Below are 22,691 nucleotides of genomic sequence, written 5' to 3'. Positions count from 1 at the left end.
TATTTTGTACAGTAAGTTACAATATATTCACATAATTGTGTTTAGTTGCTCCTTTGAAATGAGGTTCTTCAAACATTAACATGCTTTACCCAAGATTTGTACTTTGTCATGCTGATGATAATTACTTCTACAGTGACCTGAATAAATATATTTTCATTTGAAAAAATTGTGATATTTTTTCATATTTTTCAACTTTCCTTGTCACATATGATTAATATTTTGTACAATAAGTTACAATATATTCACATAATTGTGTTTAGTTGCTCCTTTGAAATGAGGTTCTTCAAACTTTAACATGCTTTATCCAAGATTTGTACATTGTCATGCTGATGATAATTACTTCTACATTGTCCTGGATAAATATATTTTCATTTGAAAAAATTGTGATATTTTTTCATATTTTTCAGCTTTCCTTGTCACATATGATTAATATTTTGTACAGTAAGTTACAATATATTCACATAATTGTGTTTAGTTGCTCCTTTGAAATGAGGTTCTTCAAACTTTAACATGCTTTACCCAAGATTTGTACTTTGTCATGCTGGTGATAATTACTTCTACAGTGACCTGGATAAATATATTTTCATTTGAAAAAATTATGATATTTTTTCATATTTTTCAGCTTTCCTTGTCACATATGATTAATATTTTGTACAGTAAAATACTTTTGTAAAGTGTTATACTCACGATGATATTTGGAGTTTTTAAAAAGAATAAAAGTTTAATAAAGTAGGATAATAGCACCTTAAAAATTAAATAAAATCTCTTATTCAGATACGAGATACCTTATATAGCTCCACTTAAAACTATTTCGATTTGTAATTCAATTCTCATAAGGTTCATGGTGTACTCGAAAAACCATTTGGTGCTCAAACTGTATTCGACCTAGTAATTCTTCATTAAATCACGTGTAATTCGAGATAGCAGAAAAAAATTTTATGTAAATTTTCAACAATGGTAAATTACCTAAATTCTTTAAAAAAAAAAAAAGCAGTTACTTGAAAGCGTATAATTTGAGATAACAGTACGAAGTTCTAATATAAATTTCTGCAAGTAAAAATCCTAAAAATTATTTAAAAAGGTAAGTAACGTAATATAACGGTACTATAATAACAGAACAACATAGATTCCATATATATTAAAAGATCATGGTCATGTTATATTTATTTCGTCGTATTATATTCATTAAAAAAAAAAAAATTCTCGCTAAATTAAAATAAATCGATAAAACGCTAAATTAAACCATTAACGCCAAAATTGCCGAGCTTTCTCCATTATTTTACGATGAGGTTCATCTCGGTGACCGTTGGACGTATGACCGTATGGAGCGATATTCAAACATGGATGAATATCGCAATAATGTTTGCAAATTGCCGCAATAGCACGCAATCGATTCGAGACGTCGGTGCGTTCAAGTGTGATAAAACAAGGTTGGCGTCGACACAGGGAATGTGGACGCAGAGAACGCGAAGCAATTACCGACAACAGCACGTTAAACATTTATTTTATATCGGACGATTACAAATTCACGTAATGGCAGATTGATTTTCTGCAAAGAAAGAAACGAACGATCATTACGCAACAAGAGGCTAGTTAAAATGTTACTGTGTCGTTATTACAATACGTGAAGTATAAAGTTGAATAAATTGTATTGTTAGCGAGGAAAATTTCGCTTCAATCTGAATAACGGAAATAAAGCCATTCGCGTGTTCTCGGTAACTTTAACAATTTCGAGATATTCTGTTAGGCATACATAGGTATTGAAATTCAATGTAATTTCCTTTGTTCTCTATGTTTAAATCACAACTATTATAGTTTCTCAACTCTTTGTTCGTTTTAATTAACAAAATAAACTGCTGAACAATTTGTGAAAATATTATTTTTTGATTTTTCCATTTATATAATGATAATATATTTGTTTCGAAAGCTCTGAAAGCTTCTATAATATGAAAATTAATATAATTATGTTTTGTGACTTGAGTAGAGAGAGAGAACTAACTTTAACTAAGAACCAAGTCATTAAATAATTTTATAATTTTGGAATTTCGCTTTAACTCAAGTAATAAAGGTTTAAAAAATATCCATTGGATATGTAAAATGTGAAAATTTTGAAATACATGTTTGAGTAAATAGAATATTCTAATATAAAAAGGCCATATGATAAAATTTAATTTAAGGGAACCCTGTGATTTTATTACGTTAGTGACGAGTTTTCATTTTCTTAATATTTATATCAGTACTTTTATCTTTATCTAAATGTTTTCAATTATTTTCTTGCACTCTTTTTCGCACCATAGATTCACAAATATAGGACTAATTTAGTTGAAATTATCTGGATAAGGTGAGTTTTCTTTTCTCTCTTTCTTATTCTTTCATGATCTTCAGATCTCTGTTCGCACTGGTAATGGCGATTTTTCATCTCCCTTTTTCATCTTAAAAGTCGATGTGATTTTTCCCGGTTGCTCAGTGACTCCGGAAGTCTAGCAATAATGGGCCAAGCTGCTTTCTTCCTTCCTTCTGTTGTACGTCATTACTGTTCTACCATTTGTAGGGCAATTTTTCTTCTACTATTCTCTGTTCGAATTCATCGCGATGATTCCTAAGAAAATTGTGCTTTTACGACCTAACAGAAGCAATAACGCGAAGAAGCTAAAAAAACACCGTGCAATTAGGGCTTGCTATTCATTTGTATTTCTTTTTGCTTTCAAAAGATAGTCGACGCTGTTATATATTTTATATTCAATATATATTTTATATGTAGAACATAAAATATATTTTGTTTGTTTAAAAAACTTTTTTGACTTTTTTTCTACAATTTTATAATTTCAATATGAATATAAAATATTCAATTTTTAATTAAGATAAATGGAGAATTAACAGAGTAAGATTTTTTTCTTCCAAAACGAAGGATAAACTTTTTGTACCAATTTTCAGATGTTCAAATTGTTTTATGTAAATTATCAATAAAATGTCCTACACCACGCTTCTCAATCTTCCATATAACGCTCTAATCCTCTTTTATCTCAAAATACACTCAGGAGAATCTCGCAATTTTCACTAAAATTCTATTCAGGGAATAGAGGAAAGCTTTCTCTTGAAAATGCACTCTGTTTCAAGTCGATACCTTAATCCATTCTCATGATACACTATTTCAAACTTTATGAGAGCGACGCGACGTTCCGTGTATGAATGGCTGACTAGATCCACCCAATCTACTTCTTCACAACGTTGCTACTAGCGACACTACAAACCCGCGACTATAAGCGATCACGTGACTAGTGTGAGGCAGGACAATGCGTGGGACGCAATTAGTCGCGCTATTAAAAAATTACAATTCTTTTTAAACAACGATATCTCGAGAACGGAGCGTCGTATCGACGTGATTCAAAAAGCATTTTAAAGGGGAGACTTCAAGGCTTTTCATGTTTCAATGGCGACACTTTATGAAGATACAAATCTGAGATGCAGCATGGAGAAAAATTTCCAATTTTAGTGACTATTCGACGTATCTGTCGCTTGAAATCAAACGTTGCTTGAAATCAAACCTGTCGCTGGTGTTTGACTAATAACGCGTATTATTGGGTATCATTGAAAGTGCAAAGGGATGAATATGACAGACAGAAGCACCGCACAAGGTAGGTTAAAATGAATTATTGAGGAGTCAATGTAAATCAGTAAGTCCGTTTGATGCACCGCTTTTTGATTTGATTACGGTACTAGCTTTAATGTCGGTCGAAGCATTATTAGCGAGAGAGCTACAATTTCCAGAACCACTTAGAAATAGTTCCCAAGCAATATGGCAGCACTATACAATAAAATTCGAACGGAAATTTCTTTATAAATATAACGCATTGAAGTTTGCTTTATAGATGTTCATAAAATCTTTCAATTGCTTAATAAAGAAAATATTTTTTCTAGAAAACTAACTTTTTACAATAAACAAATTTTTTACAAAATCATCGGAATAAATTTGTTTTATACTTGTAAAAAAAAATTCGTATTATCCGTTACTAGTAGAGAAATATAGACGATATTTTATGCATTTTGTTATTAGTAATTAACAAAGAGAAAACATTCGATTCAGAAAAGCTTAATTACGAAAAAAGGAATTTTTGCGAAATAATTCTGCCAATTCGAAACATTTCAGGCGCCTGATCATAGTCCTGGTCCCAGATGCTATTCGGTCGATGCATAATCGTTAGTGAATCGTACAATTGAGACAACGAGGCTTGCATTCGGTGAAACGGATGCTCCAAAGAGACGGTCAAGGGTCGATATAGAAACGAACGCTTGCGCGGTTTGCTTTTCGTCCTCTGTGCCATACTAATATCGCGAGTTATCACCCGTTAACGGAGAACCACATTCGAAACGCGTTCGATCGATGCTACCAATTCGTTCCGATGCGTTTTGCCCGCTCGTGGATTTATTACCGCCTGAAGGATTGGTCGCGTTACAGATTGAACTAGATTTTCGAGTTCTTAGCGTCGAACGATCGATGGAAGTAGAAATGGGATCTGTGGAATCCGTAAGTAGGTAGGAGTTCTAGCAATGGAAGAGAAGAGTTGAGATGGATGAATATGTCATTTATTGACGAAAGTTGATTATTTAAGAAATTTTTACTTTAACTTTTTTTTCATAATAATGTGAACCAGAGTTTAATAGAATATTTGTAATTAAATTAAAGTTAAAAGTCCTGATGATTAAAAGACAGATGTGAACAGAATCCTTTTTTTTTTTTTTTTTTTTTTTTTAGGATAATACAGGTGAATTTTTCATATTACTGAATTTAAATTCAAATTAAAAATCTTTGAAAGAAGTTTCGTACAATACTTTTTAATTCTAGCCTACTTAAGTGAAATCCAAAAATCTTCAACGATTCTTTTTTAACACTAATGTGCACGAACAAAATAAGGTGAAAACTAGTCAACAAAATAATTTGTCCATTTGGTTCGTTATTTCGTTTGTTCGTTGTAACATAAATTCCATTTGCATTCACCAAAACACACGTCAATGCCCAATTTTCCAGTGAAAAGGTAAAGATTCCCAGAAAAGTTCATAAAGCTTTGAGGTCTATCGAAATGAAAGTAAATCATTAGGTTATGGAACTGATCAAACATCGCGTTCTCTGACGTTTCTCTCCCATCTGTCCTGCAAACGACCTGCCTATCCTTCAAACGGGGTAGTTTGGTTGACATCTTCCTCTACCTGCTGTGCAAATTTGCGAAACTCCCATACCGAGATAACGGTAAATAGAACGTCGTCGTAGCCTCAGGGCGAGATAATCTCCACTGTGATTAGCGAAATTACTTGAGCAGATAGTCGAGGAGTGGGAATTGAAGAGCTTCTCCTTGGTCATTTCCTTTGAGGGATCATCGAGGGTTCACAGAGAACGATAAACAGATTCGCGAACGATCTGCTAATTAATTAATTCCGGTTGATCCTTGGTAAACCTTCGTTGTTGGATACATTGCATCAAACTCGCAGAATAAGTTGAGAATAAAAGTGGACTTAGGTTTGAGGCAGTTGTATGATGTTTGATGGTGTTTGATTGGTAACTTTGTGTTTGCAAGTCTCTAGGAGCACTTGGAACTCAAGTTCTGGATGTAAACTGAGAGAAAAGATCAGTTGAAAAAGGCAGGATGAGAAGAAAAATTAGTTTGGAACAGTTGCATGATGTTTGACATTTTCAAACGAACATTTTCGTGCCTCAAAACGATCTGAATCAAATAACTGGTTGATGATGAAGGAAAATATAAAGCGTGGAGCAACTTTATCGCGTTTGAGAGTGTTTGTATATAACAAATAAATACGATTATACAAATCTGAAAAATTCACTAGATGGAGACGATAGGGTTCAGCTTGCAGCAATTGTTCGACGTTTAAAACATAATTTACATATTAAGATATTTTTTCAATACTCTGTTGAATTCAAAGTTATGGAAAATGAAGAAAAATATCAACTTTAGACAGTTGCATGATGTTTGACAGTGTCGAGTAACAAGTTTCGCACCTTAAAACTTCTGAAAATCGCTACATTTGTATCTCAAACTGTAAAAGAGAAATGTATCTAATTTTGAGAATATTTACAAGTTGGTAAGATTAAGTCTGAAACTGTCCCGTCACGTTCGGAACTGTTTTCTATATAAATTTGTTTGTTTGAATTGCTTAATCGAGTTAAAATTAATTCCAAATCGGATAAAATTTGTAAGTTAATAGCAAAAATGAAATATTATGTATGAAATTACAAACGTTGTTTTGCAAGTTTCGTGACACTCAGGTGCCACTTACTCGAGTAGCTGCGTTTAAAACAATTTAATAGTTTGCACCAACAAAGACATGGCACAAACATTACTTGGATACTAAAGAAGAAGGTGCGGTGAAACTCTGGGTCCGAGTTAATTTAACTTTGCTCCATGACAATTCTTCGGCCAGGTTAATGGAACGAAAACGTTCCGACACGGAACAAGAACAAATTTTAATATTATTACTCTACAGCCTGACTGTCCATTAAACATACTTTCTAAGTTAAACACTGCTGCAAGAACGTCCTTATTGGCGGAACGTTTGAAAACTGCTGTCTGTTCAATCAGTAGACTCAACTTGTTATAGTCAGACAAACTGTACATCGCAGAATCAAGTTGACGTATTAAAATTTGTTAAATTAGTTTCGTTCAAAGGGAATTTCTTCGTTGCGTTAAAAAGTAAATAATCAAGGTTTATTAATCTTCAAAAATTGATCATCCTCGTAACAACCAAAATATCCTTTTTTCCCTATTCCCCCTCTAAGAGAAATTTGAATTTTCCCACAACCAGAATTCGAACATAGTAGTGAATTAATAAATAAAATAATCTACCAAATGATCAACCCTCTGATCTAATCTTATTTTTTTATTCTTACCTTATTCTTTAATTTTACGATTCTAATATTCTCGGCAAGAAACAATTTACAGTTTTCGATTGAAAAAATTCCACAGTTCGAACAAAATCAACCCTCGCTTAAACAAGCAAAGTCTTCTTGCCCGTAAACGATTTTCCAGCGATGAAATCATAAAAAAGGGCCATTGTATCCCGACAAGATTGAAGAAAATCGGTTTGAGGATGTTCATAGATCACGTTCGCTTCTATTTCATCGTCGTGTGCCGTGAGAAGAGATAACTGGACGAGGGAATAGGTGGGAAACTTTTGTCTCTTTTAAACAGTGATGCTCTCTGTCCTGAATTACGAACAGATCTCAGCTTGGAATCCGACTGATGGAATTTATCCCACTCGCCCTTCACTCGGCGAATTCCTTTCACCGATCTTTTCTTTTATCGCGGGATAATACGTTCTCTTTGCCAGGGAAACTTGTCAGCTTTCTAACATCGGTAATATAAAGTTCGTCTAAATTTAATCGTCGTTAAAATTCATCAGCTATAACGTTCGGAATTTCAAAGAATGCCAAGTCTGCGTGCTTTCTCCGTAGAAAGCAATTTCATTGGTCGCGATAAAAAATTCCATAATCTTTGTGACAGTAGTAGAACGTGGTCGATATCTACTCTAATTTGAATAATAATCGGATTTGAATGAGAAATTATTAAGAAAATATTAGAAAAAAGATTTGATTTAAACTGTAAAGTGAATCTGAATGATGGATGAATTTGAACGACGATAGAATTTTTAGCGAACTTAGATTATTAGAAAAACGATTGAATTTGAAGGAACCTGTTTAACCATCTGACGGTATTAACGATAATAATCGAAAAAATGATCGAAGATGAATTTCAATGATAATTGTTTCCATTCGATAGAAACTATCTGATCTATGCTGAAAATAGGCCACTGCCGATCGGCGTAATATTCAACTGTAGCCAATGATTCGCCCACAGCGTAATAATTTTCACGGCCTCGAGGCTTGGTCATGTGTGCAGTTGCACGGTACATCTGACGAGATTTAATCAGCGTACAACGCCGCGTAAATAACTTATCGCTGGTAACAATAATGAATTTTCGACAGTTTCATCGTCCGTGGATAGCGGCGTCGATCGAACATAGTAGACACGGATGAGCTCCCACCATCAAATCGAGATTACTCTGTTTCGTTCTCGTACTGTAATTTCGAATTTGATAGTTAGCTGTGTAATTGAGTTTTAACGTACGAATCTACTACATACAAGTACCTGTAATTACCATCGATTTAAAAATTATTGTACAATTATTAAGATATATAATTTAATAAAATAGTTATCGATAGAGCTATCTTTCCGGTACTCTGTACATCGAAATTACTATAATTTCAAATTTTTATATTTTCCGCCTCCTACAAACAAATTACTTGTACACATCTTGTTACGATTATATTCCTTGCTTGAAAATTTGCCTATTTCAAATTTTTGCACTTTACAGTTTCTATTAGGTTGGCAACTAAGTGATTGTGGATTTTGTCATTAGGTGGCATTGAGAATATCCGCAATCACTTAGTTTCCAGCCCAATATAGTCCAAAAACCAACGATCGTGTTCCTCGCCTTTAACGTAGGCGTATTTTCGCTTCGACGTTACAAAACTTCTCCAACCCCCCCATTTATCAAGCGACCAACTTTCTCCCTTTTTTAAACCTATCATTTATATAAATAAGGTTCTTTGCAACAAAGCTTCCGTTAACCTTGCCAATAATCCACCACGACGTCTAAATTTTTTACAAATTTCTTCCCACCTCCTCGTTTACCTCTAAAATCAATTTCTCCTCTCAGACAACCCATCGCAGACTGCGTAATCGCTGAGACGAAAGAACGCGATCGATCTGCTCTAAATAATAGCTCAAACAGTAACGAATCCTCCGCTATATCCGAAAACAATCTAAGAAACGCAAACAATTTAGTGAGAGGGAACCAGCTGGAGGATAAACTTCAGACGATTGTTCGTTGCGTATAGAAGAGGGTGCAATAGACGATGGGGATGAAAAATCGAAACGCAAGTATCGAAATAGTCGGGGAACGGAGCAAAGGTATCCATTAGCGGACTACAGAAGCCCATGGTGGGAGCGGGGGGAACAAAGGGGCGAAGGGAATGGCGAGGCAGTGTAACCGCAGCAGTTGTAGGGCTAAAAGCAACAGGCAGCCAATCAATAATCGCCCTTCTGCCTGGGCTGCGACTTTACCAACTTCGCAACGCGACATTGTACCTGCGATGATCGCCACCGTTCGAGCAATCCATGGCGTCCTCGAGAATTTTTAAAGCAACTGGAATCTTCCTGATGAAGTTGAACGAGGAATTTTTAAGGGAACAACGAGGGAAAAGTTTGAAATTTGAGAAAATTTTTGGTAATTGATCAAAAAAGAGGGAATATTGCACGGTGAACGACGATTTTTATTAAGACAGTGGTAAGGAGAATTGTTTAAGTTGGGAGAATTTTTTGGAATTTGTTTGGAACAGGTTCTCGCAGTTTTTATTTATTTTCATAGAACGTCATAGATCGGTATAAAATTTTCGTAGAAATATCCAATTTCCGATCATTTTTGCTAAACCATATACGAACGCTTATTTGTTCGCTTGCATTTCATATTTTTCCACCCATTTATCGTTTCAATTTGCTCGCTACGAATTGTACACCTTAATCGTCCGTACTCTGCTTCTAAAAGTTACAGTGACCTCGGAGGAACAAGCGATTAAGAAAGTTGGTTAAACTGAGCCATGAAGGACGCAGGGTACGGCGAATTGCAGTTGCACCGTTTCGACTAAAACGCGATTGGGACTCGATGACACAGCCGGCGTGCTATCGATTTTAGGTTATGTCCAATGAAACGCGTCCAATATAAATTCTCACGATAGCGCGCCACTCGAAACAGCCTCCGTGACGCTGCTAGTCAACTGGCAGATATTTATAGAGAAACAACTATGAGAAGAAGTTGAGAATGTTGAGGCTTAATCGCAGTGAAATATAAGCAGAAAAACAAATTTTAATATATAACAAGGTAAAAACGTTACGACTTATTTCATGTTTTTGTTAGAACCATCAAATAGGTTATGGTCATTTATGTCTTTAAAATGATTCATAAAATCGGTAATTTCGTAGAATTTTATTTGAATAAAAATTGAGTCTACAGGATTTTATAATAATTTTCATTTTAGACGATCCAGGAATTGCTGCAAACTATTACAACCACCGCTACGTTCATAAATGGGTCAAATTTTGTGAATAAATTAAATAAAATCCTTAAGCACAAATAATCTCACCACTTTCAGTTGGAGAAGCATCTAAACTGATAAATCAAAATGCTATCCGTAATTACAGCGTTAGTTATAACGCCAGGGAATTCAGGATAATGTGTTCGCATTAAATCCCCACACTCGAAAATAGCTGAATGAATTTCGTTCAATTATCAGGGGAAGCTAGAAACGCGCGTGCCATTACGGAAATTGTTAAACTTTCCACTCGGATACTCTGCGACTGCAAATTGCTTATCTCTTTGTTACGGAAGCGTGGGAACGGCTTTAATGATACACTTGAAGCTCGTGGACAAATAAAATGGCATTCGTTTGCGCCAACAAATTAATCCTGAAAGCTATTTGCACGCTTTCATGGTAAAACCTAACCTAAACCACAGACATTCGATGAGAATTCTAGCCGATGTAAAGACCACGAATAAAATTGATACGTCGTAATAACGCAGGTTTGAACGTCAAAGAAAATTCTTTCTTCGTTCTGACTCGATTCTTCTAATCGGAAGAAAAAATCTGGATTCAAAGTGAAATCTATCCCGAATGACATTATCGTGATCTTTTTTTAAGGTAATATACCGAAAATAGAATTAATTGTTTAATTCCTAACATTAATGCACTTGTCGTGACACAATGGAGAACATTATTTTTCAACGATTGAATGTTGAAAGTCAACTAAAAAGTTCGAGTAAAAAATGTTATTTCTTGAAGTTATTTCAATCTATATTCATATCTAAATAATAATCTATTAATGTAAGCTAATAAGTTGTTTGCGAAATATTTTGTTTATGATCTTCATTAATTAGTAAGAAAGTTTATTCTCTTTCTTAATCTGAAGGATAAATAAGAGAATTAACGAGTTTTGTTTGACCGAAAACAGATAATGTAAAAAGCGTCGATAAAGCTCAAATTGACTGATAGTAAAACAGATTTCTGATTTATCATCAATAGGAAGCTACTTTCAGTCAGTAAGGAAGAACGTTTGTTGTGTTTGTTGGAACTCCCTATAACCGCAGAAAACAAGTTAAATATTACTAGGCATTATTACATCTGAAGTTGTACGACCCTAGTCCAATGGAAATGGAAAAATTCCCTAGCAGGGACAACAAATTCTCTAAATCAATACTTAACAATCCTCTGTACAATCAGAGGAACTGAGATTAAATACCAAATAAAATCCGCGTCAAACTATTATTTGATTTCAAGTTGAAATACCAGGATTCGATAGAATCTAAAATTCCCTAATGTGCATAGGGAAGTTTCTAAATCAGGCAAGCACCAAGTTGGTACGATCATACGAAACTGAAGTTAAATATCAACTAGAAATCCGTTGGAATCTCAGATCGATAAGTACACATCTGTAAACATAGCGAGACATTCGAAAGAGTTGAGGTTCAAGGGCAAGTGTTAAGAATAATACGCCTCTAAACCTAGTCATGTGTGCTTGAAAATCAATACGCCGCTGAACTTGGTCGTGTATGCTTGAAAATCAATACGCCGCTAAACTTAATAGCGCATGCTTGGAAAACGATACACCGCTGGACATAGTACGTAAGAGTACAAATCAGTACACCGCTGGACTTAGCGGAAGTTAACCGTTTCCTATATGACTACAAGTATAGAGACGTCGCCTGCCATGAAGGCAAAGGTGGTACTGCAACCAATCAAAGCGCAGAAGCCTGAAACAGTGACAGACGCGGCAGGTGCAAAGAATACAAGCGCTGCATCCGAAAAGTCCAGTGTTAACCCGGAAAAGGTGACAAGCAAGAAGCGAACTAATGGGAAGGAAAACGAGGAAAAGAAAGAAGAGCGGTTCATTCTCGAAATAAGGGAACAGGTTAGCGAAATAGAGAAGAGCGTACTGGCGTTCCGCATGGACCCAAACAAGAAAGTTAACAAAGACCAAACGATTTCAAGGACATGCGAAACCTGCTGGGGGAGCTTCTGCTTTATAACGACTATCTAACGGGAAAGTTAGAGCAGGGTGCAGACGAAACAAAGAATCAAGGATGCCGCGATACTGTGCGCAGTGAGTAAGTCGCTGTAAGCCGGCAAACGACTTGAGACAGTCGTTAAGATGGCTCGCAAGAAGGTCGCACAGACGGCGGTAAAACCACCGAAAAACGTGGTTATAATCCGGTCTGAAGCAGAGGATGGGGAGATAAAAACGAGTGAAGAAGCACGGGATGCAGTGTTTACACTCGTAAACCCTCGTAAAAAGGAAATACAAGTTCGAACCGGTAGAAAAATCAACGGCAACGATCTAATGGTAGAAACGACGAAGCCGGAAGAGTTTAAAGTGTTTACAGAAAATGAGAAGCTGGGCCAGCATCCCACACAAACGGAAGCTCCGGATGATGATATTTATCATCCCAAGGGACATGACGGAGAAGGAAATACTGGCCTGTATCATGAAGCAGAATCAGGACAAACTGAAAGAAGAAGACTCGGCAGAAATGAAGTTCTGCTTCAGGACGTGGCGCAAGCACAACGAGGAAACCAACTGGGTAATTGAGATACACCCCCAGGTAAGTGAAAAATTGTTGACAGGTAAATTATTAATTTCTTAGAATGCATGCAAAGTCCAGGAATATATAGCAATCAGTCGCTGTTACAAATATCAGGGATACAAACACATCGCAAAGTACTGCCGCGTGAACTATGAAATCTGTGCGCATTGTGCAGAAAGTGGGCACATTCCAAAAAAAAGAATGGCACAATAAATCCGTACCATGGCAGACGGAGGAGGTCATACGAAAAAATAGAGACACCTACCGAGCAAGAAAGGAGTATCAGGGGGCTAAGGACCCTGCAGCGAGGGAACAAGAAAAAGTGCAAACCAGGTAGGAATACACGAAAATGGCGGCGAAGAAGATCCAGAGATGGCGGGACTTCGTAATCGAAGAAGAAAACAAAGAGCCCTGGGAGATTGTCTACGAAATGGGTAAACTCAGGAGAGAAGAGACGATGTCCACATTGCGAACGCCACAAGGGGATACTTCTAACTGGCGGTCCACCACAGCGGCGATGCTGTCGGCCCTCATACCCGACGAACATCTTGAAGCGAAGCCAGTATGATTCCTAACTCGAGGTATGGCGCGGTCGACCAAAAGGTCGGCCCCTGGAACGCACACATTACTTGCTAGCAGGTTGATGACTGACCGTATAACAGATCGATACCAAGCCGTAACTTCATTGCAGACACATCGGCTAACCTATTCGACAAGTCTGTCGAAAGCTTCCTGCTAATCACGGATTCGTTTGAAGCCAACTGTGACTCTCCTTCGACCAATGTCAGCAGGTTCTTTCAACATGATCAATGGATCTAGAGGATTAAACGAATTCGCTGACTTTTGGTGGCCAAGATAGTAAGCGTGTAATGCCATAGATAATTACTGTAATATAATAGAAAATCATTCTATGAATAATGGATACTTGTTCCAGGAACGAATATTAGTATGCATAGTCATTTTAAAGATAATTGTTATTACGTATTGTTGTGAATAACCACTATTATTATAAATAATTATTATTAGGAATTATATGGATACACGCAATTAGTTTCGTGGCAGTAAGAGGATTTAATGTCCCATCTACTAAGAGCATTAAGCTTCCACGATGAATAATGGGAACCATTTGAAGCATCGCAGATTGCAAGTCGAACAATCACTGAAAATATTAGGACTATTGAAGCTATCAAGCCTTCCATGAAGATTTGTAGGTCAACAAAGCTACTTGAATATTCTACAAGTATCTTACAGCTACTAGAATTAATACGTAATCTCGTAGAAACTTTTTGAGTATTGACCAAATAATAATTTCTTTCCAACTCGCGTGTGCTGCTTCGCCAGCTACTTCATGCAGGATATATATATATATATAAATTGATGAAATTGTCTAAGATGAGCATCGATTGAATATTTTGATACAAGAATTTAAAAAAAAAAACTTGTTTAACTAGAATTAACCATTTCGTCATGTGAACTTGTTATTCATATGATCAGCTATCAGATCCAACGTCGAAACAAGCTTACAGAAAGTTCACTGAAATTAATTCGCGCGATCTCTATTCGCTATTACAATAACAGCTTATTACACGCCGCTGGCCAACTAGAATGCTTGCCCAATGAATTGCCAATTCATTAAACATCGAAGTAAATAGAACAGTAGCCATGGCAAATAATATTGAAAGGCTGCCAGGTGATATTTGGCATGTTGCTATATGATAGTTACATTGACGAATGAATAGCGATTAATTCGAATTAAGGGATTATTAGAATGAATAGCTGCACGTGATTTATGTCACTTTGATTGCTGTACTTGGAAGATGGACTGTTGACGACTATTTGGAGCTTCTATGAAATTACGTAATGGAGTGTGTGTACCGAATCTGTTGGAGTTTGTTGATTAGGGACTCTAGCTTTTCTAGAAACTGCTTCAAGGGTGTTGTAGGAGAAAAACGAAGAATTTTATCAATACGTTTAATATGTCTTTATGAATCAAAAGGACCATGTACATTGTGAGTCTTGATTCGTTCGTTTTTGATACATTCATTTATTTTATAGTTTTATCATTACTTTATCGGTGAAGAAGCCTATCATGCTCATGTCATAAGCCTAGCTTACTTTCGTATCGTTTCATTCGTTCACCTTCGATTTACGATTACAATACAAGTATTGATACATTAATTTATTTTTCTAGCACATGACGGGCACAAGCCCTACAGTTCAAGGGAACAGAGGAATTACAATAACGAATAATAGATGTTTATGAAACATTTTGTTTATGACCTTCATTAATTAAGAAGAAAATTTATTCTCTTTCTTAATCCGAAGGATAAACAAGAGAATTGAGAACATTTTGAATATTTTGAACAATTTAAATTAATTAGCAAGAATGTATATTGTTTTTTTTAATCTAGAGTATAAGTAACTGTACACATGCAAACTCACCTTATTTAACTACATGCACAAAAAGTTCACGTTACTCGACTTACCTGAAAGTAAGGAGAAATAGAAACATTAATGAGTTATATTTGACTGCAGACGGGTAATATAAAAAACGTCGATAAATTGACTGATAGTAAAACAGGTTTCTAATTTATCGTCAATAGAAAGCTACTGTATGCGGAATCTATAATATCGACTAGTCAGTAAGGAAGAACGTTACAAATTTTCCCGAAGAATTGTAGGATTTACCAACAGCGCAGCAGAAGTAATTTTTCACATAAAATGATGAGGAAATTTGAATTCCTTCGTATCTTATCATTTTATTTCTTTTCAGATATGTTTTATTTCGTCTGCCAACCATGTTTCCAAATTTCTCTCATTATAAGCCATGTCAAGGAATTCCATCCAAAGATTACCGACAAAATGGGGGTGAACGATTAAACTAACACTAAAAAATCAAAACATCGAATCATCGTAAATTACTAAATGGAATGATTTTGAAGGGCTCTCGATGTATACATCGAGAAGATTTAATAGCAGTATAATTCAAGCATTATATGTCAAAATTTTAAGTCCCTTGATTGGCGGCAACCACGTAACGACTATTAATTATTGTCAAACTATTATTTGATTTCAAGTTGAAGTACCAGGATTCGATAGAATCTAAAATTCCCTATTGTGCATAGGGAAGTTTCTAAATTAGGCAAGCACCAAGTTGGTACAATCATACGAAACTGAAGTTAAATATCAACTAGAAATCCGTTGGAATCTCAGATCGATAAGTACTCACTCGTAACAATAGCGTGACATTCGAAAAAGTCGAATAAAGAGGAAAAACCATTTTAATGGCAGAGTCGATCTGACGGAAGATCATCGCGGGAATGTGGTGCGCTTCGAGAGGCGTCTCCTGCGATCAATTCTTAACCGAACGCTTACGATACACTTGTGTTTACACGCTCACGTGTTAGCAACCTGAACCTAGTCACGTGTGTTTGAAAATCAATACGTCGCTGAACTTGGTCGTGTATGCTTGAAAATCGATACGCCGCTGAACTTCGTAAACCTCGTAAACCTCGGCAACGCGAAATTGCTTCTACTTACGCAGTGGAGAGGGGAATATGTCTACGAAGTTGCTTTAGCGAGAACGAAGTTAACCTTATTGTTCCCCTTAGAAAATAACCTTGTTCCAGGATCTAACGCACTGGCCCCAAAGATGCTGGTATGGCATTGCACTCTTCACGCCCACCAGTGCCAAGTGCCAACTCCTCCTCCACGTCGGTGGGTCCTGGTAAACGCTGGCTTGCCAGTGGCCAACGGAGCAATGGCTATCCTAAACACCCTTCCTCTGTCCTGCTCCCTTATCACAATCCTTTCCTCGAGCTGCGACTGGTGGTTCCGGAAGAAAATGCCGACTGTACAAGGATGGTGACGTGGCTTAAAAACCCACGCTTCCCGATGAAGAGAGCAGGATGGCATCGTGGCATAAAAAATTAGGGGGTCGTCGCGGGTTAATAACCCGCTGGACCTACGTCAACAGCTCTGGCTCGGGAAGGGACATGATTTGGTCCCAGCCGCGAGACTAGGAGAGGCATTTTACTAAGGAGCCCGGGGGTCATGACTTTTCCCTTCTTTTTCCTACTTCTCTCCTTTCCCTTACCACCCAACTTCCAATCCCTCAGGGGCTGTGGACTCGCTGGCGAGCCGCAGTACGGGAATGCAACCCCGAGGAACCCTAGCCCAAATACCGTATTCCATTGGTCATGTCTCGGTGGACCGGGGGTCCTGCCTTCATTGGTCGGACCGTGAGGATGATAACCTCTATAGAAAATCCCTAACTCTAAGCAGAGGTGCGCGGCGATGGGGTACCTCGCAGTCGAGGGCACTGCGAGGTGGCTGATGGGTACGTCAGTCATTAGCGGCTAACCCCGGGGTACCTGGCGACCCCCCCGTAGTATTAGCCCTCTGCCGGTAAGCGGCTCTGCTAGTGGTGACATCCTTCCCGCAAGACTTTGGTGGCCTGCAGACAACGTAGAAGAAAACTTAGGCTAATCTCGCCAAGTTAGGCTGGCATTTCAGTTTCGATTTCGGCCCAGTCAACGCATTGAATAATCATTCTGCCTTCGTGCTGCGTTATCCACCATCTCATCGTTGGTGTTAACAACCCATCCAGGTTTCCACGTGGAAAGTGGCTTAACGCAGTGAGCTGGATAAATTTTGAATTAGTCTAATTAGTGGTATATGGTTTTCATCGTCGTTCTCCAACTCCAAATTCAACCCAGACCTGTTTGATACTCTTATACGGCACGTTTAGTGGAAGCTGATTGTATCGTTACCCTATGTACCTGGTGCAGTTATCGAGTTTTGATCGGTTGACCTGCGGTCTGGGCTTCCACTTCAAATTCTATGTCGTAATTGGCTTGCATTTGATGAACAAGAATTCTAAGCGTGTTTGATAGCTTCTGGCATTGAGAACTGAATTAAGAAATAATTTGTTTGACTAGCGTTCGTGCTTTAAAGTAAAATTGAAGAATATGTGGAGTAAGCGGCTAAGTAGAATATGGTCGTTGTGGCCAGACATACGTGAAATTCCTTTGAGGAATGAGTGTTGTCCCTTTTGAAAATATTAATTTGTTGAAGAGTGTATTACATTAGACGTATTTTTGGAAATGGTATTTCATAGAAATATTAATTTTACCTATGAAAAATAAAAAAATCAACCCATTAAGCGTTCTATATATGTAATAAGAGTTACTGCACCAATATTTATTAATGGAACGGATATAGCTAGAATAACTCAATATTTCAATTATCGTAACATATCGAAAACATCGTCCAAATTTTACGAGTGAAATGAAACGTTTGACGATTAAAAAAAAAAACAAATTTTGCAGCACGACGAGGTAAATGGCAATGCTTCATCAACTGATACGACCTCTTTACACAATTCCAAACCAGTATAACTAGCTGGAGGGAAAGAAACAGTAGGATTCCCACTAGGGCAACGTCTAGGGTCAGTCTATCGATTGACTGACTCAAAATTCGAGCGTTCGAATCTCCGTAATACGGTGAACGTGTGTCATTAACTACGAACTCGAGGAAAGAAATCGATGATTAGATGAAACGGAATATTGGAAACGAGGGGTGCACCACTTCTGCAACTTATTACATTTATTTCGAATGAGAATATTCTTTGAAATTTATAACATTTGGAAAATTGAATAAAAAGAGAACAACCTACGTTAAAAGAGTGTTACGCCTGGCGACACTCTACCAGGCCACACACCGCGGACAAGATGGCGACCAGATGTCTACACATCTTTACTGCGTACCCTCGATAGCCTTAAGGATCTATCATAAATCTCAGCAATTTTCTGGCTAAGGTCCTTCAGACCGAACAAAGATCTTTTTACTTTGTGGCGACACTCGATAGTAAAATACCACCACTCGACACTAACTAGTATCGGACGACAGCAGCGCAGTGGTTAGCGCCTTAGGTTACGAACGTTCGGAACCCGGGTTCAAATCCCAGCGACGGAGTTCGATTTTTCTTCCACGTATCTAAATTAGAAGAAAATACAGCAGTACCCCAGCAGCGACATCTACAGCCAGCGACTACAACTATCACGGCCTATTCGCCTCAACTTTTAATAATCGTTTTCTAAAGTTTATTGTTTACTACGAGAAAACACGGGAAAGTTTTTCTCACGTACGATGCTGCCCACTAACAACTTTCCATCGAGGGCAGCTTAAGACCCTTCCTAGTCCACCAACCTTCTTATTAATCCAATCAGAAGCAACGTCTATTGCCCTCGCTTTCTTAACCAAAATTGTCATCAACAAATCCGATGGTCCCGTGCGCTAGACAACACCCATCGCTAGCTTTCCTCCGACACAGACATCGTCATTGAACTTCACTTATTCTTCGTCGTTAGAACAGTCAACACGTATCTTTAAAACGGGTCTTTCTACCCTTAAATCAATCACACTTACTTGACTTGTACATACGCACCAGTGTAACTATCTTCTTTACAAAGTTGTTGGAATAAACATTAATTTATACCTGTTAGTTCGGTGTAAACTCAATTGAACCGCCCCTATTATCTTAACAGAAATAAGGGGATCGATCAGTTCGTGGCGTCGATTATCTAACCGTAACGGGAATTTACGACTCCCGTTGACGTGCTTCCTCGCGATCGCGTCTCTCCGCTAATGGTCGAAATAAACAAAGAGAGAGAGAGAAAATAAAAAGCCAAAAATATTTCAGAAAAAATTTATTTGTCTTAATTTAAACTACATTCAAGTGTGAGATACTCGTAAATAGACTTTTGCAATTGAAAAATTTGGGAGAAGTAAATGGAATAATAAAATAAATAGAAAGAGAGCATTGGTGGCTGGACCAATCTTTTCTACCCTTTGATGAATTCACACGATACCCTTTAATGGTTAAAAAACAATTATTCATAACAAATGAAATTACTCGAGCGATTCTCTTAAATAATTAACAAAGTTTCTCGTGAAAAGACTTATTTGGTTGTTGCGAATAAAAATAAAGGGAGAGAGGGTGAATTACGAAAGGCACTTTGTTGGTCCATTGTACGAGCGGTCCCGTCTTCGTTAATAAACAGACCACAATTATCGCGCTTGCCGCGGGAGGAGATAATTCGCGCGCAGTCGTGTAGAATAACGACACCCTCGTCGTTATTTCCACTTCTCCACGAAAAGGAAACGACCTGCTTGTATCGTGGTTTTTCTCGTGCTTGTGAAGCGCGATCACGATTACGATGCCAAAGTAGTATCTCTTTAAAAGTGTACGATAAAGTGTTTGACACTTTTTATAAAATTAATCTATCGATGTTCCTATATGAATTTCCCTAAAAAGTTTTTTTTATATCTAGTAGCCCTCCTATATCATCAGAACGTTTTCCTACATCTAATACTTTTTCGAAATTAGAGTTAGAATTTCACATGTATATCTAGTACTTCTTCAGAACAATAATCCTGAATCATCAGAATTGTTTCCTGTATTTAATTTCCGTATCTAACAATTCTTCCAAGTCACAATTACAATTCAATTGTAATTAATGTAAACGTAATCTAGAATTGTGAATTATCAGAATTTTCTCTAATATATAACATTTTTACGGTTTTCAATAAAATTGTCTATTATATACTATTATTTATAGACAATTATATTAGATAGTAGACGATAAAAATATTATATTATATTTTTTATTAAAAATTCCCTACCTTCTGTAGTGCATTGGCGCAACAGGCCAGCTCCTCCTGGTCCTGAGAATGATGGCTGGATGCTTAGCATGGCCTACTACAGGCGCCGAGGTACGTCCCTGGTTCCTCTTTCCCCAAAGATGACCACTGCTGCCCCCTGGTCCACTTCCGGTTCCCAGAGACCCCGGATGTGACCCGCTTTCGCTACACGCCCGCCTCGAAAGCATCTCTCTTTTCCTATCGTCGGACTTCATCATCTCCTTCTCTTCCTTTTTTTCCAGCAATCCTGTTGCTATTTTTGCCCTTGTTACTTGTTTCTCTCGAAAAAATTTTCAGCGAATGCACAAGAGTTGAAAGAAGGCACAGCCCGACTGGAGACAAGTTTCAGATTCACCGCGGAGGAAGTTTTATCTTAACGTTCCTTTTCCAAGAAGCACGGTCTCTTTGAGAATTTCCGCTCTGCACTGCCAGGAATCCTCTGAACGTCTCAGTAGACCATAACTTCCTCCCTTTTCTGCTATTTTCCTTTCCAACTTGCTCACAGACTCCGGTAAAATTAAGTTTTGAAATGTAACTGTCGTAGAATTAACATAGTTACGAAAGTATCGTAATTTTAAGATTTTGTTTAATTGATTTATTTATTTAGAACTTATTGTTGGCCGAATCACTTCTCTTCGTTCCATTTCCCTCCTTCCGTATTGAATCTTTCTTCTGATATTTCTTAATATATTTATATTTAAAAATTATATTTCTTGATAAATATTTATAATATGTTGATATTTATTTTAATTTAGGTTTCTATAATTTTCAACTTCTCTTTATTTCGAAATTTTCTTTCTCTCGTGATCACGAACTCGAGATCATCCGAAAAGTAAAACTTTTCATCGACAAAAATTCTGAGCTTAATGAAACATAAATACGCAGTTTCTTCCAATTTCACGGCGACAGTTTAAAAATCTTCTTTATTTTTAGTTTCTATCTTTATTTTGGCCCCAAGCTCCGTAAAATTAAGACAAACCGACTCGCCCGTAGATTCTACAGTTAAGAATGGAACTGTTTACGATTTTTTAAATCAGCAACAATTATTTCAATTCTTCCAGTGAAATCTCAATTCTAAGCTCTTTTTTTTTTTTTTGGTGCTTTTATTCTCTTTATAATTCGTTGTTGGTAAGAAAACTCTCGAAAACGTGAAAAGTAGAAAAATCGAAGTGCGTTGGTCCTCCAGAGGAAACTCGAGTGTATTTGTGATAAATTGTAAGGAGGAGAACTAGTGACTTTTGAAATCTAGTTATCTAGGGATTATCGTGGGGGCGCTGAGAAGTTTTAGAATTTGGTAAATCTTATGTAATTTTCAAAAAGTTTAAATGTATAATATTTACGAGACACACACTGGTTTTCACTTATCGAAGATTAGTGAAGATTTTCATCAAGACGAAAAGTATTCTATGAAACTATTCTTTGAAGAGTTCTACACTTTTTTAATTAATATTGAAAATTTTACTTTTAAATTACATTTATTTGAGGACACATCACACTTATAATTTTAGTTTTAGTCACTCTATGATGAAAAGAACGATGTGTATTACTGGTTAGTTCATAGTTGCTGGATCACTTCTGTCGCCCTCTTCCGGTAGTTTCATCTGAAATCGTAGAACTATGTCTTATGGCGAATCTTTTCAAAGTGTCGAACCTCTGAACCTGTTACAAGACAAACTTAATATGTCGTGAAATCTGCATTTGTATTTCTTCGTTTGAAATTTTAGAAAGCACCGAAAATTTATTATTTACATCACGTTACAAATTTTTATGCATTTGTGGGAAGCTTAAATATACAATAGTATTTAAAATGCACACATGATACCCAAAAACATTAAAAATATTCGATGGAAAATTCTCACTATAATACGAAGGTTTATATTTAGATTCCATTTCCATAATTATCTTCAAAGAGATATAAAATTGCGTTATTTACTATTTACTTATCATATTTCCCGCGTAAAATAATCTAAAAGACAAACTAACCTCGTCGATCCTCCAATCGAATATTCGATTGATCCACTTAACCTCAATTTACGCAAACGTCCAAGACTGACAACGAAACGAAGAAGACAGGCGAAACTTCTTGTAACGTGTTGAAGAGATTGCAAGAAAATAAGAAAGTTCAGTTCCGTACGAACGATCATTGAGAAAGTTAATCGAGTTTGAAGACTGCGCTGAGTGGCTGGCCAAGATTCCTCCGCCCTCCTTCTCCAAACAAAGCAGTTTGAAGATACATAGAAGAAAGAGACGACCTCAGTTTTCGTGGGATTGGATCAATTTCT

At 36.8% G+C, this 22,691-nt stretch overlaps 1 protein-coding gene and 1 long non-coding RNA gene across 7 annotated transcripts; both read left to right on the top strand.

Moving 5' to 3' along the window:
* Positions 1 to 11,375: 11,375 nt before the first annotated feature.
* Positions 11,376 to 14,252, top strand: LOC141445885 (uncharacterized). Of its 6 annotated transcripts, XM_074112067.1 has the most exons (3): positions 11,376 to 12,435; positions 12,505 to 12,723; positions 12,820 to 13,718. In XM_074112067.1, the coding sequence occupies exons 2-3, from the start codon at positions 12,508 to 12,510 to the stop codon at positions 12,916 to 12,918; spliced, it is 315 nt and encodes a 104-aa protein (XP_073968168.1). In that variant the 5' UTR covers positions 11,376 to 12,435; positions 12,505 to 12,507; the 3' UTR covers positions 12,919 to 13,718. The 6 variants fall into 6 exon arrangements, 4 of the variants coding, with proteins under 4 accessions (XP_073968168.1, XP_073968167.1, XP_073968166.1 ...); XM_074112066.1 differs by having other exon boundaries at positions 11,378 to 12,435; positions 12,505 to 13,718; XM_074112065.1 differs by having other exon boundaries at positions 11,381 to 12,723.
* A 1,478-nt stretch (positions 14,253 to 15,730) lies between these two features.
* LOC139994766 (uncharacterized) lies at positions 15,731 to 18,707 on the top strand. The gene is made up of 2 exons (XR_011801716.1): positions 15,731 to 18,215; positions 18,246 to 18,707. It is a non-coding gene; the product is annotated as an uncharacterized lncRNA (long non-coding RNA).
* The last annotated feature ends 3,984 nt before the right edge of the window (positions 18,708 to 22,691 follow it).

Source organism: Bombus fervidus, chromosome 15 (genome assembly GCF_041682495.2).
Source record: "Bombus fervidus isolate BK054 chromosome 15, iyBomFerv1, whole genome shotgun sequence".
NCBI classification, from domain to species: domain Eukaryota; kingdom Metazoa; phylum Arthropoda; class Insecta; order Hymenoptera; family Apidae; genus Bombus; species Bombus fervidus.
Note: the sequence above shows the minus strand (reverse complement) of the source record. Positions and strands in the feature narration are given on the sequence as shown.

Bases quoted from the DNA above. Each gene is read 5' to 3' on its own strand.
- LOC141445885 (XM_074112065.1), top strand. From the start codon at position 12,273: ATGGCTCGCAAGAAGGTCGCACAGACGGCGGTAAAACCACCGAAAAAC.